This window comes from Oxyura jamaicensis, chromosome 2, assembly GCF_011077185.1.
Source record: "Oxyura jamaicensis isolate SHBP4307 breed ruddy duck chromosome 2, BPBGC_Ojam_1.0, whole genome shotgun sequence".
Lineage (NCBI taxonomy): Eukaryota > Metazoa > Chordata > Aves > Anseriformes > Anatidae > Oxyura > Oxyura jamaicensis.
This window is the reverse complement of record NC_048894.1, coordinates 2,897,333-2,916,423: the sequence shown is the minus strand read 5'-3', so window position 1 is coordinate 2,916,423 and position 19,091 is coordinate 2,897,333. Positions and strand designations below refer to the sequence as shown.

At 43.3% G+C, this 19,091-nt stretch overlaps 1 protein-coding gene across 7 annotated transcripts in view; it reads right to left on the bottom strand.

Annotated features, from left to right (window-relative positions):
- OBSCN (obscurin, cytoskeletal calmodulin and titin-interacting RhoGEF) overlaps positions 1-19,091 on the bottom strand; it is a 182,777-nt gene that overhangs the window by 146,023 nt on the left and 17,663 nt on the right. For all 7 annotated transcript variants that reach the window (XM_035317274.1, XM_035317267.1, XM_035317268.1 and 4 more), the window contains exons 4-11: positions 16,738-16,998; positions 12,862-13,164; positions 11,535-11,801; positions 10,574-10,849; positions 5,910-6,182; positions 3,217-3,492; positions 2,247-2,519; positions 1,273-1,548 (exon numbers count right to left, since the gene is read on the bottom strand). In XM_035317274.1, coding sequence (XP_035173165.1) covers positions 1,273-1,548; positions 2,247-2,519; positions 3,217-3,492; positions 5,910-6,182; positions 10,574-10,849; positions 11,535-11,801; positions 12,862-13,164; positions 16,738-16,998 — 2,205 coding nt within the window. The remainder of the gene's footprint in view (positions 1-1,272; positions 1,549-2,246; positions 2,520-3,216; positions 3,493-5,909; positions 6,183-10,573; positions 10,850-11,534; positions 11,802-12,861; positions 13,165-16,737; positions 16,999-19,091) is intronic.

Genomic DNA, 19,091 nt, shown 5'->3' with positions numbered 1-19,091 from the left:
AAAGGAAGGGAAAGGAAGGGAAAGGAAGGGAAAGGAAGGGAAAGGAAAGGAAAGGAAAGGAAAGGAAAGGAAAGGAAAGGAAAGGAAAGGAAAGGAAAGGAAAGGAAAGGAAAGGGATTCCTTGTTCTGATCAGTTCAGAATATGAAACAAAAACCATATAGTTAACAGAGAGCCATCTGACTTATGAGCAGAGACACTAGAGTGTAACTACTAGGAATAAAACAAAACATAGGCCCTTCTTATCAACCGATTCAGAAACAGTCACTCAGAATGTATCTGACAAGCCCATGGATGTCTGGAGCCTAAGTTAAAATGTATTAGCTCTCTCACAAGATTTACCGATGCCAAAGAAATCTGTAGTGCAGTTAGAGCAAGAGAACTGCCTCTGTGCTAAATCCTCAGACTCCAAATCACATTGCTAAAGAAAAAAAATGCAAATAGAAATACACATTACTAGACTCACAACTGGTCATTACAGATGTAGAACTTGGAAGGAACAGTCATCACCTTTGGATTCAACAGACCACAGACAAGTGCAGCGCATCTGCTTGAATTTTTTTAGGACAACATGCTACTGTCAACTTCCAAACCTTGATGCAGCCACAACAAGGTAGGGCATTGTAAATGCTACTGTTGCAATATTGATTGGTAGAGCAGTATTGCACAGTTCTCATAGCTGGATAAATCACATTCAGGTACCCAAAGGCAGCTGATGAGGAAGGAAATGGCAAGGGAAAGATGAAAGGTTGTTAAAAACAACTCATAATTCAAGTTGCATGTATCTGTACCCACTTCTGTTCAGCATCCACACAACTGTTTCATGGCAGAGTCATGAGGAAGTGTACAAGTATTTGTTTGCACAGCCAGACAGTGGAATAATCAAAGAAATTCTCTGTTTTGGTAGATAGGATGTTGTGCATAGAAAAGGATGAAATGAAGAGGGGAGAAAACAATTACTTTTGTGAATGAAAAGCAAAAATAAGAGAAGGAATACCAAACTGGAAGAGGTCCTTTAGTACAGTGTCCCCTAGCAAAAACTTTAGATTCAGTATCTGACACTAAGGAGACAGAGGAAGCCGAGTGGCTGATAACAAGATATCTGCATGTAATCAGCAGACCTGCCAAGTCCGACACAAGCTCACTGAAATGGTAGCTTTGGCCAACACCAAAAGGCAGGCTAATGGTATTTTAGGACTGAGAGAACAGGAGGGAACACCAGGACACAAAGAAAAGGCAATGAAATATCAACCAAAATGGTGGGTTTCTCCTACCTGTGACAACAATCTTGAAGGTCAGCTTCTGGCCAGCAGCCTCACAGCTGTACTCCCCAGCATCTTTCTTCTCCACCTCATTCACCACCAGCTGACGAGATTTGCCCTCCGACTCCACCTTGAACTTCTTGCTCGAGGTGATCAGCTTCCCCTCCTTGTACCATTTCACATCGGTCTTCTCCTGGGCCACCTCGCAGCTCAGCGTGGCATTTTGTGTCAGTGCAGCTTTCACCTCCTTCTGCACTTTGTCCTTGTTGATAAAACCGTCTTCTACTTCTATAGAGTGAGAGAACCGATTTAAAATGCGCAGGTATGTTCATGCTGTCCATAGTTTTCACAACTGAATACAAAATCCTGCTTATGAAAGTTTCACACAGCTCTTTCATTTTAGAATGGTCCCCACACACAGTTGAGATACACCTCAGACAGGACATGACCCTGTGTACAGCCTGAGGGCAACAAATCAACTTTTCTGAGCAAAATGTTCCAGTGCCTTAGGAATTCAGGTTCTTCCTACCTCTATGGATGCACAGGATATCTGTCTTTTTGCTCCATAATGTAATGCACATGTAGGTATCTGATCTTATCTGCCACTGGTACTCATATGTAAGCCTTGTTCACTCTCAGTGTCTCCTTGAACATGCTCCTAGACCTATTTTCCTACAGAGCTGGGAGCTGGCCTTACCCTTTATCCCCATAAATCACAGCAGAACATATAACTGTTTGTTTTTTTCTTTACCAGCTAGTCAGAAAACAGCAAGGATGGTTAAGTGAGATTCAGGTCACAGATTAAGGCATCTAGCTATAGGCATCTGTGTGACCGTGTATGCATACCAGCTGATTGCCTGATCTCTGTCACCACCTCAGTGAAGATCTATGCTACCCAGTCCCGGGAGCCTAGAAAGTAATTTATTCTGGTCTGTACTAAAGGGGATTCATGGCCATTCCATGATGAGAAACAACATCTCTCCTACCTGTGACAACAATCTTGAAGGTCAGCTTCTGGCCAGCAGCCTCACAGCTGTACTCCCCAGCATCTTTCTTCTCCACCTCACTCACCACCAGCCGACGAGATTTGCCCTCCGACTCCACCTTGAACTTCTTGCTCGAGGTGATCAGCTTCCCCTCCTTGTACCATTTCACATCGGTCTTCTCCTGGGCTACCTCACAGCCCAGCGTGGCATTTTGTGTCAGTGCAGCCTTCACCTCCTTTTGTACCTTGTCCTTGTTTGTAAACACATCTTTCTCTGCAAGAATACCACAATAGTCACACATTTTTTTTGCAATAGTCTTCTCCAGTGTTTATTCAAGTTCTCCCTATTTCCCTGTACTTGCCTCTAACAGAGCAAGTGCCGGCCCATTAAGACAGGGAAGCACCTTCTCTGCTTTGCCGGTGGGAAATGACAGGTGTGTGGGAACTGTGGGACAATGTGAAAATATTCGAGCACAGATTTGGACCTGAGGCACCAATACGCACTGCCTGAACCCTCCTCCCTCATCTCTTTTTCTCTTCTGGTATCTCTCTCAGCTTCCAGTGAATCAGAAGGGAAGAGCCCTCATATCTAGGAATCACCCATGTTTTTTTCACCCTTATTTGGGTCACTTAAATTTAGCAATTCTCCATCTAATCAGAGGTCTTCAAACGCCACCTCCATTCCTTTTTATTTACCCCTGCACCTCTGCTATGGCCTTGCACTGTAATTCTGCAGGATCGTTTCTGCAGACACTCCAGCTGACTGAGAGAGGTGCAGAAGTTACCCTCCTTGCCCAGCATTTGTTGCAATTACTAGTAAAAGTGCATGTACAAAAGCTGATGTGATACTTGACTGCTCATCAAGTCCCACAGCTGAAATATTTCACCCCAGAGAGGCTGTAAGATCATTCTCCAACTGCCAGATATTATTTGAAATGGGGTATTCCTTGGAATTTTGAGCATTTTCTCACCTCTGACTTTGACTTGGAATGTTGCTTTGTCGTTCTTTGTTTCACAGGTATAGCTCCCTTGGTCTTGCAGTGTTACATTTTTGATGATGAGCTTGCGGTGTGTCCCCTGAGAGATGATTGTTGTCCTCTGGTCCTGCTTCACCTCAGTTTGATCCTTCTTCCATACGACAGTTCCACTTGCAGCCGACACCTCACACACCAGCTCAAGGTTTTCAGAAGGACTGACTGATATTTCCGGAGTTGTTTTGGGCTTGTTGACAAAATTAACAGCTTCATCTGAAAAGAAAAGGAGAAAGCAGTTTACGCTTTGATTCAGGCTTATTCAGCACAACGTTAAGATACGGTTACAACTGATTGTTATTTCATTGTTAGTCACACTTGAGTGATTAAGTTTTATCTCTGGAGGTATAAACATACAGATGTGTGCATGGTACTGCTTCGGTTTAACTACGGCAGGGCATTGACAGACACAGCAATAAGGTGTCTTTACAAGTCAGAAAAGTCCTCCCACTGAGATACAGCAGATTTATTTGTACTGGGGAACTCGTTGCTCAAGTTTTAAGAGAGTTAGTACACAAAGGTTTCCAGTCTGGGAGGTGGGTATTGATAAATCTTTTATAAATGTATATGTATGAATAAACTATTCTTCCATATGCATATACATACACTCACATACATGTGCATGCATGAGACACACAGAGAAATAAGAATATTATGTTGAGCCTCACTGTACTCAATGAGATTCTTTCTGTAAGTAAAATGGTTGTAGAATTGGGTCTCAGCATGTAATTTCATACAAATAATACTCAGTGTGTTTTAGTTGAATACATGGAATTTGAAAATCTTTGCCATCTTTGATCTTTTAAATCAAGCTGAGATGCCCTCAAGTTACTGACAGCCTTTTTTTTCCAATCATTTTTTCTTTTCAATCAATTCAGTTTTCTGTGTTAATATATCATTTTTCTGTATTTCTAAAGCTAAAATGAAGGCAACTAACTAAGTGGAAACAGTCACTTTGCTTACAAAATGTGAGCAAACCTACTCAACACACCCTGTCCCTAAGCTAACAAGCAGTGTTTGATGAGCACGTCGGGTATTTCATGCCCTTCGTTCCATCAAGCCAGCCCCTGCCTGAAGAGCAAGCTGATGGCTGTCAGTTACCAGCAATCTTGGCTCAGTATTGTGTTTCTGCTAGCAGCAACTGTTGCTTTCAGTCACTGAATATACCAAGGACACTTGCTATGCTACATCCATGCCAGGCAAGTTTGTGGCATCAGGGAACAAGTATTTCATTAAAAACTGTAATCATCAGGAGTGATCTGTTCTTTTAAAACTAGATGAGCGAGGAAGGACACCCCCTCCAGAGTCCTGCTATTTAAAACTACTGGGGTAACTCATTACCATAAAGGCAGATTACTTTCCTAAGACCATATCAGGATTGTTTAGTACTTATTAACAACCTGGAAACATTTTGTGGTGACGTGAAACAAGGTGGAAGTTGCCCTAGCTAAGGTTTTGTTAACAGGCTGTAACTCATTCCTTGTTCATCAAAAAGTTCATGGGGATACGCAGATACTTTGCATACGATGCTGGTTTTTGTTTGTTTGTTGGTTGTTGTTTTATTTGTTGGTTGGTTTTTGTTTGTTTGTTGGCAAAACAGCAAGCAGAACTGGAGGCAGAATGCAGAGAGAATACTTGAGCAAACACCACCTGGAAACTGAAAGCAAGCCCTCTAGCTCAGTAAACCCTCTAGGAATCCCAAGTCCAGTGATGCTCTAGATCTATCAGCTCTGCTGAGTTTTTAAGTTAGCTGATGGACAGCATCACAGTAACTCAGATGTACTGCTACAGATCACAAGCAGGGAGTTGTTACTTCTCTTAAATTGCATTTACTGCAGCACATAAATACTCAATGAGAAGCTTTTACTAGAGTTTCAGTTTGTAACTGAGGACTGGGTTGAAAAGGCTCAAGACACACGCCAGAAAACCACTTTTAAGAGAAAGCTTCCCACCATGCTATGCAAATTGAGTCAGCAAAATTTCACAGATATTCAATTTCACAGATAATTTCTTGTGTTATTTTATACTCCAGCTCCATCCTGAACTGGAACACATCAGTGACAAGCACTACTCTTCTAAGTTTGATCTGAGAAGCACGTGCTTGAGCATGTGCTTTATGCAGATGGGCACATGCCATGAACTAATGGCTGGGCTTACAGCACCTCGGGGAGACATCTCAGAGATCACAATGTCTTCTAGGAACAAAAAGAGCTGCTTAGCTCTCCAAATCTCCAAGCTCCGACTTGTCAAAGGAGGACACAGGACTTCCATGGAAAGACTTTACGGCCACTTCAGTCAGGAGGTTCAAGGACAATATAAATGCTGAGGCAATCCTTAAAGTAAAAGCATAAAGCCCAGACGTGGCCCTCAGCCTGCTCACCACATGGAGTGTTCGAGTCAGGACTCCAACCCTAGCAAAACCTGGAGTGGACCTCAACATAGAACAGCATGGTTATATTATTTGCCTGTACTGTGGATTTGCAAAGGGACTACAGTAAGGTCAGACTTTCTGAAATAGTACTGTGCAAACTTAGTCCAAAGGCCTGGCAATCTACAAGGCAAGACAAGTAACTTGAATCAAGTCTTGAGTGCCTAACACAGACTCTGATCCCATACTTGCATCACAAGCTTACCTGAGACTTTTAAATCAAAAATAAGAGTGTCATCTCCAATTTTGCATGTGTATGTTCCCTCATCTTCTTTTGTCACAGCTGAAGCCACAAGCTTATGCAGCTTCCCCTTATCTTCCATGGTGAATTTCTTGCTCGCCGTGATTTCTTTGCCATCTTTATACCACTTAACCATGATGTTGGCTTCAGAGGTCTCAGAAACAAATTCAGCCTGTTTTCCAGTGATGGCCCTGATAACTCCTCCAGTTTTCTCTTTGTTTATGAAGTTTGCAAGTGCTGAAACAAAATATGGACACACAGTGTTGGTAAATAATTGCATAAACATTAGAAAATGTGCACATAAGGTATTAATTTATCATAAGACCAAATATCCATGTATAATTATGGATATAGCCGCTAGATTCTAATTCAGAAGCAACCAAATTTGCAGCCTTTACAAACCATATACCAGATAATCATACATCCAAAAGCCAGAGGACATACAGAGGCTGAGCCAAGGGGAGAAGAAGTCCTAGGCAACAGAGCTTTAAGAAAATGTCTGAAATAGGAAAACTGAGGAAAGAATTGAAACGAGCAGACTGGAAGGAAAGCAATGAAGGATATCCAATCATTCTATTGTAACCTCCTGGTAAAGAAATCAACTCCAAAAAAGGTTAAAATGTAATCTAGATAAATAAAGTTAGAATAAATTAAAAATCCATGGAGATATCACATAGGACAGAAATTAAAAAAAAAAAAATCCTTCCTGGAAATCAAGCAAATCACAGGAGACAGACAATGAATCTGGCATCTATTAATACATAGTGGAATAATCAAGTCACTGACTGCAAAGATTCAAAAAAATCACCACTACCCTAGCCAAAAACGTTAGCCTAAAGCCACAGTCCCACTTTACTCTAGATAATATAATTCATCTTCAAACCTCTTGTTAACATAGTATTTTAAAATAGCACATAACGATTAAGTCCGATTTCTGGGACGGTGCTGCCAAAACTACTAAAATCAAAGTCTTTATTATGTATGCATTTCTTTCTGTAATTTCAAGAATGTGCACACATAATATTAATTAAACCAATCTGTACCAAATGGCTGTGTTTTAGGAGCTCAAGAGCTAGCTGACATACACTGAAGTTTCTGAGATCCTGTAAATACAGAATCACAGAATCACAGAATTTCTAGGTTGGAAGAGACCTCAAGATCATCGAGTCCAACCTCTAACCTAACACTAACAGTCCCGACTAAACCATATCCCTAAGCTCTACATCTAAACGTCTTTTGAAGACTTCCAGGGATGGTGAATCCACCACCTGGTGAATCCACCAGGTTTGTTTCAACGCAGGAGGTCGTGTGTCAGAGGACGTCTGGCACGTGAAGTGTCACGGCAGTGTAGGGACTGCAGTGATAAATGGCAAGTGCACCTTCTAGCGGGGCTTTTTGGGCATCAGGCCCAGCAAGTGGCACACCTCTGGCAGCAGCCTGCCACAGAGGCCTCTCGGCAGCCGCGTGATGCCCGTGTGCTAGACACAGCTGACCTGCAAATCAAATGATTTACCAGCTAGCTGTTCTGAATTACAGGAAGAACAGATCAAAGGTGGCGATGCTGGAAAGTGAAATAGTAGGACAGCATGACACGGGAGCTAGTTTTGTGAGCCTCATGCTGCAAGTATGAGATGTATCAAAACGGATTCTCCAGTAATCAAGCTACAAACAGCAGACATTTAAATCACAGCTTACCAACACAGATTTTAAAATAATAGCATTCATTACTCATTTGGTAGTCCAATTACAGTGAAAAGGACATAGACATGTCCATCAACTAATTCAATTAAATCCGTGGATAGATCTGCCAGTGTGAACAATTATGCTAAAGGGGCAGAGAGAGGGAAGAAAACCGAAATTAAGAACAGCTGCCAAGCATAGACAGGAAGTTCCTCCTCCATACCCAAGCAAGTTTTCCAATGCCAAAATGAATATATTACTCCAGGGTTTTGTTGTTTCTAGAGATGAATGAGTGTGACAAGCCAGCGGAATTATGATGGAGAGGAGCCTCATACATACTCATTGCAGTCATTGCTGGGAAGGAGGTGCCTTTGCATTACTGTAATCTGCAGGCAGTCCTGAAGATTCAGGACAAAAACAGCAAATCTTTCTGTGGAGTACACAAAGGATTCTTACTTATTGCAACCAATGCCCAACACCCTGATCTCAGAGATCAGACCTATAACCTTGAGCAAAACAGGTATCAGGGTGGAAAATTTAACCCTCTCTTTACTACTCTGTATTAAATGACAGAATGAAAGCTAAGTAAAAACCCCTGTAACTCTTCACAGGTCTTTTCCTCTTTCAAATTTTGCATCACTGCCATAAAAAAAAAAAAAAAAAAAAAAAAAAAAAAAATCTTTACATCTCCTCTGGTTGCTATCCTAAGAGAATACCAAAAAAGTTAGGTTGTTCTTCGTCCCATCTTTTCCTTGATTTCTCCTGTATCTTAGGGACGGATTACAAAACTGAACAAAGAAATCAAATGGCTCTACAATGTGAATTTGCCAGTTTAAATCAAAATAGCTACTGAACACACCCCAAACAATGTCTGATAACACACTAGACTGTCCTGGAGTCAGGCTTTATACTCAGAACTTCAGCAGACACCCAGATGATACTCATAAGGAAAGGTCTGGGGACCAGGTCGTTTTCAGTCAAATTCTGATCCTATTCAAGGCAGACAAAACTCTCCTATGAACTAGTTCATAAAAGGTTGCACAGATGGGAAGGACTGCGAGACAAAAGTTTCATTCCACTGGTTTTAAAGAAAAGTTTCAGGACTCCACACCTTTCTCTGAAGGTGGTTGTGTGGTCGCTGGGCCTGCCAGCTAGAGAGGGGGCATGCAGTAAGGAAAGAACATCTATGAAGGTCGGAACAGCTGAACAACAGGCAGCTGTAAAGTTGTACTGGTTCAAATCTGTCAAACAGGAAGAATTAATAAGTGGTTTGTTCAGCCCAGAGCAGAGCAGGCTGAGGGGAGGCCTCATGGCAGCCTGCAGCTCCCTCACAAGGGGAGCAGAGGGGCAGGTGCTGAGCTCTGCTCTCTGGGGACAGTGACAGGACCCGAGGGAATGGCATGGAGCTGGGACAGGGGAGAGTCATGCTGAGTGTTAGGGAAAGGTTCTGCACCCAGAGGGTGGCTGGGCACTGGGAAAGGCTGCCCTTGTCACAGCACCGAGCCTGCCTGAGTTCAAGAAGCATTCAGGCAATGGTCTTAGATACATGGTTTAACTCGTAGGTTGCCCTGTGTGGAGTCCAGAGATGGACTCAGTGATTCTTATGGTTCCCTTCCAACTCAGGATATTCTATGATTCTATGATATAAAGGAAATTATATTTTGCTGTTTGTTCCACTGTACTGGGTCTGGCTGGGATGTTAACTTTCCCTGCAGCAGCCCATACAGTGCTGTGCTCTGCACTTGTAGCTAGAACAGCAGTGGTATCACACCAGTGTTGTGTCTGCTGCTGAGAAGTGCTGGCACAGCATCAGGACTCTCTCTGACCCTCCTAGGGGGTGGGCAAAAAGTGAGAAAGAAACATCAGCAGGGCAGCTGACCTAAACCAACCAAAGGGATATTCCATACCATATGATGTCACACTCAGCAATAAAAGGTGGAAAAAGGAAGAAGAGGGGAGGGGTGGGCTCTCGTTGCGAAAACGTCTGTCCTCCTCCCGAACACCGGCTACGTGCGTTGAGGCCCTGCTTCAAGGACGTGGTCAAGCATCGCTCATTTGTGGGAAGTAGAGAGTAATTTCTTTCCTCTGCACTTCCACATAGCCTTTACTTGTTTTGTTTTGTTATTCCCTTTCCCCCTCCCTTTTCCCCTTTCCCTTTTTTTCCCTTTAGTTGAATTGTTTAATTAGTAATAATATTTCCTTAATTATATATATATATATATATATTTTTCCCCTCTTTAATTAAATCATCCTTATCTCAACCCGTGAGTTGTTCTTTCCTTTACTTCTTCCCCTCCTCATCTGAGGAGGGGGAGTGAGAGAGCGGTTGTGGTGTTCAACTGCCTAGCACGGTAAAACCACCACATCCACACAGCCCTCTATCTGAATACCCTGCAAATAGCAATGAGTCAAGCCACTCGACCATGCCCTGGAAATGTCTGTTCTTATTTGCCAGGGTACTGACAGAATACAGATGAAAAAACAAAACAAAACAAAAAAAAACACTGCCTAAAAGCAGTGCCAAGATTACCTTGGTCCCTTCACCTTTAATCAGAGCTGAACTACCTCCTGAGTGACTTAGCCAACGTCACATAAGCAAGTAAAGGGCAGAGATGGCATCATGACCTGCCTCCATGGCTGAATTTCTTCAGCTTTTCACTACCCACAGTTTAAAGCTCAAGAAATAAACCCTGAATAATTTCAAGATGCCAATCTGTGGGAAAACATAGCTCTTATCACTGAGATGGTGTTACATCTTGTATTCGCTCCTAAATTCTCCTACTCTGGGATCTTAGACACTGTCAACACTGGATGTCAATGGGAAGTTAACTGGAGGTTCCAGCAGCTCATGCTACCACCTCTGGAGCACTCCCTTTCTGTCCCTTGAAGACTCTGTTGGCATAGGGCATGAACAGGCCATTCATATGCAAAGCAACCCTGTCACATACCTTTCACTGAAAGCTGGAAGACCATTTTATCCCCTTCACAGATGCACTGATAAACTCCAGCATCCTCTGTTGCAATGTTGCAAATTTTCAGGATGTGCCTCTTCCCCACAGCTTGAAGTTCATATTTTTCACTGGCCTTGAGCTCTTTCCCATCCTTCATCCACTTCACAGTAGCATCTATGTCTGAAAGCTCAGCCTGAAGTTTGGCTTCCTCACGCAGCCGAGCAGAGACCTTTTCTATATCTCTGCTCTTGTTGGTAAATCTCACTGCAGCACCTGTCAGGAACAAAGGCCTCATTATTTCAAGTTATATCATGTTAGCATGTCCCTGATATGTGTCTGCTGCAAGACCTTTGAAAAAGTGTTAGGTCCTGTTCCTGCCCTCACAATTTCTTCCCATTTCAGATTTAATGTTTGTGTTCTGTTGTTTTTTTTTAAAGATTCACTGAGAAAAAAATGCACATTTTTCTACTGATTAACAATACTCTAAACATGCTTCTGCAGAGATTTACACCCAAAGCCAAACACTTCCTTCTCTTAGAAATATTTTATTAATTACCTTTTGCCATGCAATACTGGTAGATACAGATAGTATTGCCATTAACGCTCCTTTACTTTTAAATGATTCCACTACAGTCAGAAAGTCCAGCCAAACCTGGAGCTGAAATTACCAGTTTAAAGGGATTCAGCAGTTTATCTGGTAACTGAATATACTGATTGATGGTTGGGAGCTGCAGAAACTCCCAAGCTGACATTAAGCAGTCTAGTTCAGATACCAAGCAGCCAGGTATACTGACTCCCTCTGTGCTACCATGGTTCGGTCATTACCAGGACCCACATTAGTCCATATGCTGCAATTTCAGGTATTTTCTACAGTCCAGGCCACAGTGCAGGCCTCTAACTATCAGGTCACAGCAACTGTCCGTTGACTGGAAGAAAGGACAACGATCAAAGTAAATACCTCTCACTCTCATCTTGGTGCTCATATCAACATTGTTGGCAACAAATTTCACTTCTGCTCCATCGTCGTTCTTGGTGACATTCTTTATGATTAGGTTGTGAGTAGTTTGGGTTCTCTTAATGATATAGGTCTCACTTTCCTGCAAGACTTTACCATTAAGGTACCAAGTTCCAGAACACGTTTTTGTGAGGTCAATAGTGAACATGGCGTCCCCTCCAGGTACAGCTTCAGCGGTTGTCAAGGGGGTTTTCACAGCCAGGACCGGTTCTGGGAAAGAAGAACAACTTGTATGTCTGAGACCAAAAGACACAAGACTGCCATGCTGGAGAACAGTCCTTCTGAAGAACAAAGTAAGGTAAATGAGATGTGAGAATAAAATCCTACACACTTACACAACCTGCATGTACTGAAAGCAATGCACAGTGGGTGAATGGGATTTGATTTCTACGTCTGCCGTTAACTGACCTGTAGCACTAGATTAAGTCCTGTTTCCTGCACAGATAGAACGACAAATATATTTTACTTTTTTTTTTTTCCCTACTGCCTTTAAAGGCATGACAAACATAAGACTTGCTAAGCATCCTGAACCACCCAGGATCCCTAGCAAGTGTGCTATTTCTTCAATAAAAATATTACTCTTAGATTTCAAAAGGATCTTCAGCAGGCCACTCAACCCACTAATTACTTTTAGATATTCTAGGGAAGAACAGCATATGTGGTCAGCTAGGGAAAAGAATGACACAATAACAACACAGAGTGTGATCAGGGTCTAAGTAGATATTGCTCAGTAGAACAAATAAAAGGAGGAGACAATCCCACTATACATAATTCTGTGGCACACTGGTACCCTAGAAATAAAGTAAAATCCCCATATTTCTCATAGTAACTCTGACACTATAGAGAGACCAATTGGAACCTGGTTTTTAGGACCGTATGATCATCACATTAATATTCTTTAGATGCAAGCTCAGTATCTCATTTATAAACTGAAGATTAAATCACAAGCACACCTTTATTTTTCCTTTCACACGAGCTCTGGAAGAAGCACTTCCAGGCTGAAGATCCACGACAGAGAGCTCTGCCTCACACAGAGCCTGATGTGAGATACTGGAATATAACCATATTCACAGCTCTATCACAGAAACCCAACCTGCACCACTTTAGCGATGGGCAGACACTGAAATGAGGTAGAAGAGCTACAAGCAAAGGAAAAAGGCTTTGGTGTGCTACTGCTCTGTACTCCTCAAAGACATGGGAAATGTCTTTAGAACACCAATATGGCAGGTCAGCACAGGCTGACCCATTTCTCTGGGGGTTTTGTGCTCACCAAGGTGCAAGCTCCCTGGGAATTCCAGATACGGGCTCTGTCCATGCGCGTTGACAGCAGACACTCGGAACTGGTAATCAGCTTCTTCTGCCAGATTGCTCACCGTGAACTCAGGGACAGGGACATGAGACTCGTGGCACCTCACCCAGGTAAAGCCAGTTAGTTTCTTGCGTTCCACTACGTAGCCATCGATTGGAATGGGGCGGTCCAGCTTCGGAGGGGACCATGCTAGCGTCACTGAGGTTTCTGTTTTATTTTTCACCACGGGGTCAACTGGGGGTTGTGTGGGTGGTTTCTTGGGAGCTGCACAGAAAGAAAAACAGCAAGAAGTTTATCATAGAATCATTTAGGTTGCAAAAGACCGTCAAGATCATCAAGCTCAACCACCAAACTGACCTACTGAGTCCTGTCACTAAACCATGTCCCCTGCTGCCACGTCTACACATCTCTGAAGTAATTCCAGGGATGTGGACTCCAAAACCTCCAGGAATGGATACTCCAAATGTTGGCATGAAAAGGCCACTGTGTCTCACTGAAGAAAACCAGAGCTTACAGTGGTCTAAAGGCTACCCTAGGTTAATAAACCTCCATAAAACCTTAATGTGACGTGGAAAATCCAGGGAATGGATGGAAGATCCTTTTAGGCTGCATTACACAAAGAGTTTACTATGAACAACTCACAGGCTTAAGCCTTCAGTGCTAGATACAGACCCATGCCACCTCCTATACAGCTGCTGAATAAACCAGACTAAGGTTCAGTATGTTATTTACACTCAGATGAGGGATAAAACATCAGAAGTTGTCCAGAATTGTATGCACCAAATTCCTGTTCTACTTTCCTAGTGTGAATCCAGCCAAAAAAAAATAAAAGGGACATAAATGTGATTTTACCCCTCATCCACCTGCCTACTACATGTCATTCATTGAACGGGGCATTGACCTGCAATAATACTACCAGCCTACTGGGATTCATCTGCTGTCAGAACTTCAACCAAACAAGTCCCCTCGGAATCACGGACAAGAACACAAATGTGCCTGTGAGAACCAGTTTGTGGCAAGGCACCAATGTGTCAAGGAGGAGCACAGTAATGGACAGAGACTTTTTACACTGACAGATACTGATAGGACAAGGGCAATGGCTTTAGACTAAAACAGGGGAGATTTGGATTAGATATAAGGAAGAAATTCTTCACTCAGATGGAAGTGAGGCCCTGGCCCAGGCTGCCCCGAGGAGCTGTGGGTGCCCTATCCCTGGCAGTGCCCAAGGCCAGGCTGGATGGGGCTGGGGGCAGCCTGGGCCGGTGTTCTCTGCAGCCACTTTCATCCGGGAATCTGTCTTGCCTCTGAATTTCATGCCACACAGACAGCCTTCTGTAAATTTTCCCTCCCAAGAGGGATAGACATCAGTAGGGACCTCTGTCAGGAAAGGTGTGGTTTAGTAATCTGTGCAGAGCCAGCTTTCGGGGATGGGGAATTAACTTTGAAAGTAAATGATGCAAAAGGCATGTCCCACCGTGGGACCCTACAGCCAAGGAGATGTGGCTATTTCGTGGTACCTGAGGTCACATATGACAGATTTATTCCTGCAGGTAATTTCATAGCAAAGATTTACGTTCACCCTCTTATTGCTCTTGTAGAAAAGGCTAAAATCCTACTAGAGTTAATCACTATGTGCTTCCACTGATATGGACAAGAGGCTAGGCGTTAGCTGATGTGCTCTAGCTACAGATTACTGACACAGTAAAGGATTAATTTTGCGTAATTCTGGACATTTAAAAGCTAGCTGTCTGGTTTAAGTCAGCCATCCAGACTCCAAACTGCAATCCTATGGAGAACAGCACACTCAGGAGCAACACATCCCAGCTTAAAGGTGTGTGAGACAGGGACAATGAGCTGCATGTTGCAGATTCTCAAGTATTCAAGACTAAAGAGGGAGCCTGTGTGATGAGCCTAGACTACAAACTTAAGTCTGGGAGATCTGAGCTGCTCTCTGCCTCAGTTTACCCACCTGTAAAACAGTCATAGTAATAACGCTTGATCCTGAGCAACTAATATATAAACATTGTCTGTCTGGTGAATGGTATTAAGCAGCTAACAACAATCTCATCCACAACAACAATCTCATCCAGCTAATCGAAAAAGATGTGAGCACAGCACACAGGATTCTACCAGTAGGTAATCAAACAGGCACAAAGCATAAAAATAGGAAATCTCAACGCAATACACTTTTTCTTCATTACATAAATAGACACATAAGTGTTTTGGGGTGCACTGTTACCAGCCTGTCAGTTGCTGCTGGTCAGAGATAGATGCCAAAGGTCCTGCTAGTATAGCATTAAGCTGAAAACTAGACTCTGGAACTGGATCTCCTGACCTTACCGTCAGAAACTGAAATGTAATAATTTGTTCAGAGATACCTGCTTGCAGGAAGACAACTTCTTCACTTTTTCTGTTCCATGAATCAGCTCTTGCTTCATAATTTAAACAGCAGAGTCAGAAATCATACTGAATAGTGTCATCCCCATCAATGCTTGGTTGGATGTTACAGCTGCCCAAATACCTTAGAAAATGTCACAATGCTAAGATGCTTATGCCTTTTTTCTCATTAAAACATGTAGCTTAATAGCATCAGAATGACCCAAGCACTTTAGATAACACAAAAGTTTTAAACTGCTATTTAAATATTTCTTTTTACTACTCAGTAACTGCAATTTGGAGGACAAGAAGTATTATATATTTGGGAGACAAGAAGTATTATTCTCCCCAAGTGGTGAGTAGAGTTGGTGTTCACATGCAGACTAGAACTGCAGTGGAGCCAAAAATCGCACGTCTGGGAAACACAGTGCCAAAATATGAACACCTGCCTAATAAAATTAGGCAGTTTCATCAAAATTTCATTTCAGGTCTGTTATCAACTACACTGCACCTGCTGCTTCTGCTCTGCTTGGGACCCTTGCTCAAATCAGATTTGCCATCCGAAGGAGTTCTCCAGCCTGCATATTATATCTGTTGCCCCACAAAAGGAAGGAAATTACATTTTCAGGAGGAAATATTTTCCCTTTTTCTTGCAGGTATCTGCTCTTTCTTTTATTTATTTATTTTACTTCAAACAGCTTAAGAAGCTAAAATCAAAGTAAGATGTTTCCAGTTTGTTGACCGCTTGACTGCCCCTGAAATGTTTAGTGTGCGAGTGTGTAGATGTTCTTTCACAGATGTTTTTGCTTCCTAGAATGGAAATGAACTTCACACACTGCCAAAAACATTTGGGACACCTATCTACTTCCCTGTAAGAGCCAGCATACCCACAAGCTACCCTCATGTCTCTGGAGATTCACGACTTAGGGAATGAACTGAATGCTGGCTGACACTTCCCTCCATATACTCACTGAAGAGAGGGAGAGAAGTAAGTGGCAACAAGAACTCGTAAATACCCCTCAGATAAACTAATGATTTTGGAAGATGATGGTCAGCTTGCAGACATAATACCCACAGCACTCTGTGTATAATGAAGCAAGATGACCATAATGCACGTAGCTTACAAATTGTTTCCTAAGCACCTCCCAGGGTGCGGAAATCACACATCCCTTACCACTACTTTTTACACGGTTGTCATTTTTATATTCATTCCAGTATGGAATGAGAATGGTATGGGGGAGACACATTTGCGCCATGCTCTATCCCAAAACGTGTTTTCTCTCTCTCTTTTAACCTCTCCATAACATCAGGTTGTTGGCCTTTTCTGGCAGGCAACGAACTTCCCACTGTCTTTGGACAACGCACGACTTACCATGGCAGTAAGAGCAGTACTAACACGAGAGTACCTGCTTGCTGGGGAAGACACAACACCGAGGCCAAATAAAAGAAAGGGGAACTTACTGGTCACAGTGAACCGGGTAGAAGTCCTGCTGTCATCAGCCAAGAAGGCAATTTCGCCAGCGTCTTCCATCGTACACTCTCGGATGATCATGGTGTGTTGCTTGCCGGAGCATGTGATGGAGATTCGATCACTGGCTTTCACCTCCTCTTTGTTTTTCAGCCAGCGGATGTTCTGGCATTCGTTGTCCAGCTCCACACAGAAGATGGCTGTATCGTTTATGGAAACTGCAGTCTTTCGTGGAAGTTTTTTAATGATGTTCCCTTTAAATAAGAAAGTAATTATGATTAGCAAACAGCAGATATTAAAGTGTCTCGTAACACGAGAACACCCAGACTACAGCTGTTCTAGCCAATAGCTCTCACCTAATCGAAACATTACAGACACTACACAGGCATTCCTAAATGAAACCCTAGGCTCTGTGTTATACAGGAGAGATAATCCCAAGGACTCATTTTGCCCTTCAAAGAGAGAAAAGCAATTTTATTTGACTACAGTCGCTCATGTTTCTAGTCTCACATGCAGTATCTGTTGTTGGGTAAACACAAGGAACATGGCTTTGCCACAAACAAGTTTGTCAGTGATACGGCTTTTATTGCCTGCATATGCTGGGAATTTGCACAAACACTCTGCTGAAGTAGGTCAGTCTTAAACCAGGCAGGTGCTCGGCTGCCTTTAGGATTTTGCTTCCATTAAATGACCAGTAAGTTACAAAACCAAGAGGCCAAACACAGCAGCCACCTAACTTAACAGAAAATACATTGAAAGCCTCGGATTTCTTTTTAGAGTGAGCCTTGAAATTCACACGGAATTAAATCACTTACTTGTGGCCTTTCCTAGCTACCATGATTATGACTTATAAGAATAACATCAAAGTTAGAGGATGTAACTATTCACAGGGTAATGTGTAAAAAAGGTCTGAAGACCAGCCCTATGGAGAGACAGTGAATTTCTGTAGCCCAGGAACAGTCTCTGCCAGGCAGAAGTGCCCTCAAGTCAGGCAAAGCACCTAGAGACCCTTCATTTGAAGGGATGCTGAACTGTTTCATGAAACAAACCAGACGTGTTGCATCAGGAGGATTCAATACCCATTTTCTGCTCATCCTCTCTGAAGCTCGGCTGCGTGTCTGCTCCCTGCTGCCCTCGGTGGTGTCCCTGTCCCTGCAGTGCCACAGAGCTGTGCATCCTGCCAAGCTCTCACACTCTCCCAATCCCACCCTGCTCTCTCGAATATTCTCCCCCAAGGCTGGCAATGGGATCCCCCGGTAAGATGTTGCGTCCTATCCCTCCTGAGAGCTCCACCTGGCTCAGTCACCCTCCTATAATGGAGCTTTTTGGAGGACCACAGCACAACACAAATACCAGATGTCCTACCAGGGATAAACACGCTCACAGTGTTTGAATGGCTTAGACATCCTTCTGTACACCTTCTGTTAGGGCTGTCTGAACTCCCAGGTGTCTGTGGGCTATATTACCCCTTCTGCCTTCACCCATATGAACTCTTAAGACTTTGCTAATGACACAAAAAGGAATATGCACAAGGATGCACAGCACCCAGCTATCTTGCACCAATTTGTGTAGTGGAGAACTTCTGTTTTCAGTGGGAGTAAACTCAGGCTTCAAACAAGACAGGAGAAGTGTGAGCCTGTAGCTATTACTGGTCTGCAACTCACACTACAGAAAACATGTCAATGATAGCAGCGTAAGCAGTATCTAAATCAAAACTGCAGGTCCTGGAGTTGCACAGGTAAGTGAGCAAATCGGTGAGTTCAGAACTGATGGCCCCCCTTCTGCAGACATGCCTGTGTCTCTGATGAGCACGTCCACTGGTTGTGAGACACCAACAGTGCACCCAGCTCTATGCCTACATTAATTTCTGTCCTAAGTCGCCAATCTCAGGGGACTTGGACATGGATCTACACCTACATTTTACCCCTTACTCATCAGCCTTCCAAACTCTAGAAAGCAGCTCCCGATGTCAGGGCTCTGAAACATGAACCTGGTTTCCAGTCTGAAATCAAACTGGTGATGACCACAGCCTGCACCACACCTCAGACCGTAGAACCGTTGCTAAGCCAACTTCCCAGAGTGATCAGCACCACTCTCAGACCAGATTTACCATCGTGCCTGCCAGACACCCAACAAGACCGATGTGAGAGCACCAGGGGACACATCCTTTGCTTCGGATCATGTTAAGGAAAGTCTACAATGCTGGGCTACAGCTCAAGATCTTTGCCTTCTAGGAAGCCCCTTCAAGCACAGGGCCCCACCAGGTGACATGTCTTGAGCAGAAACACAATCCCTCCCTGCTCTGTGACCCCATGTCCCAGATGCACCCTGGCAGGAGACCCAGGGA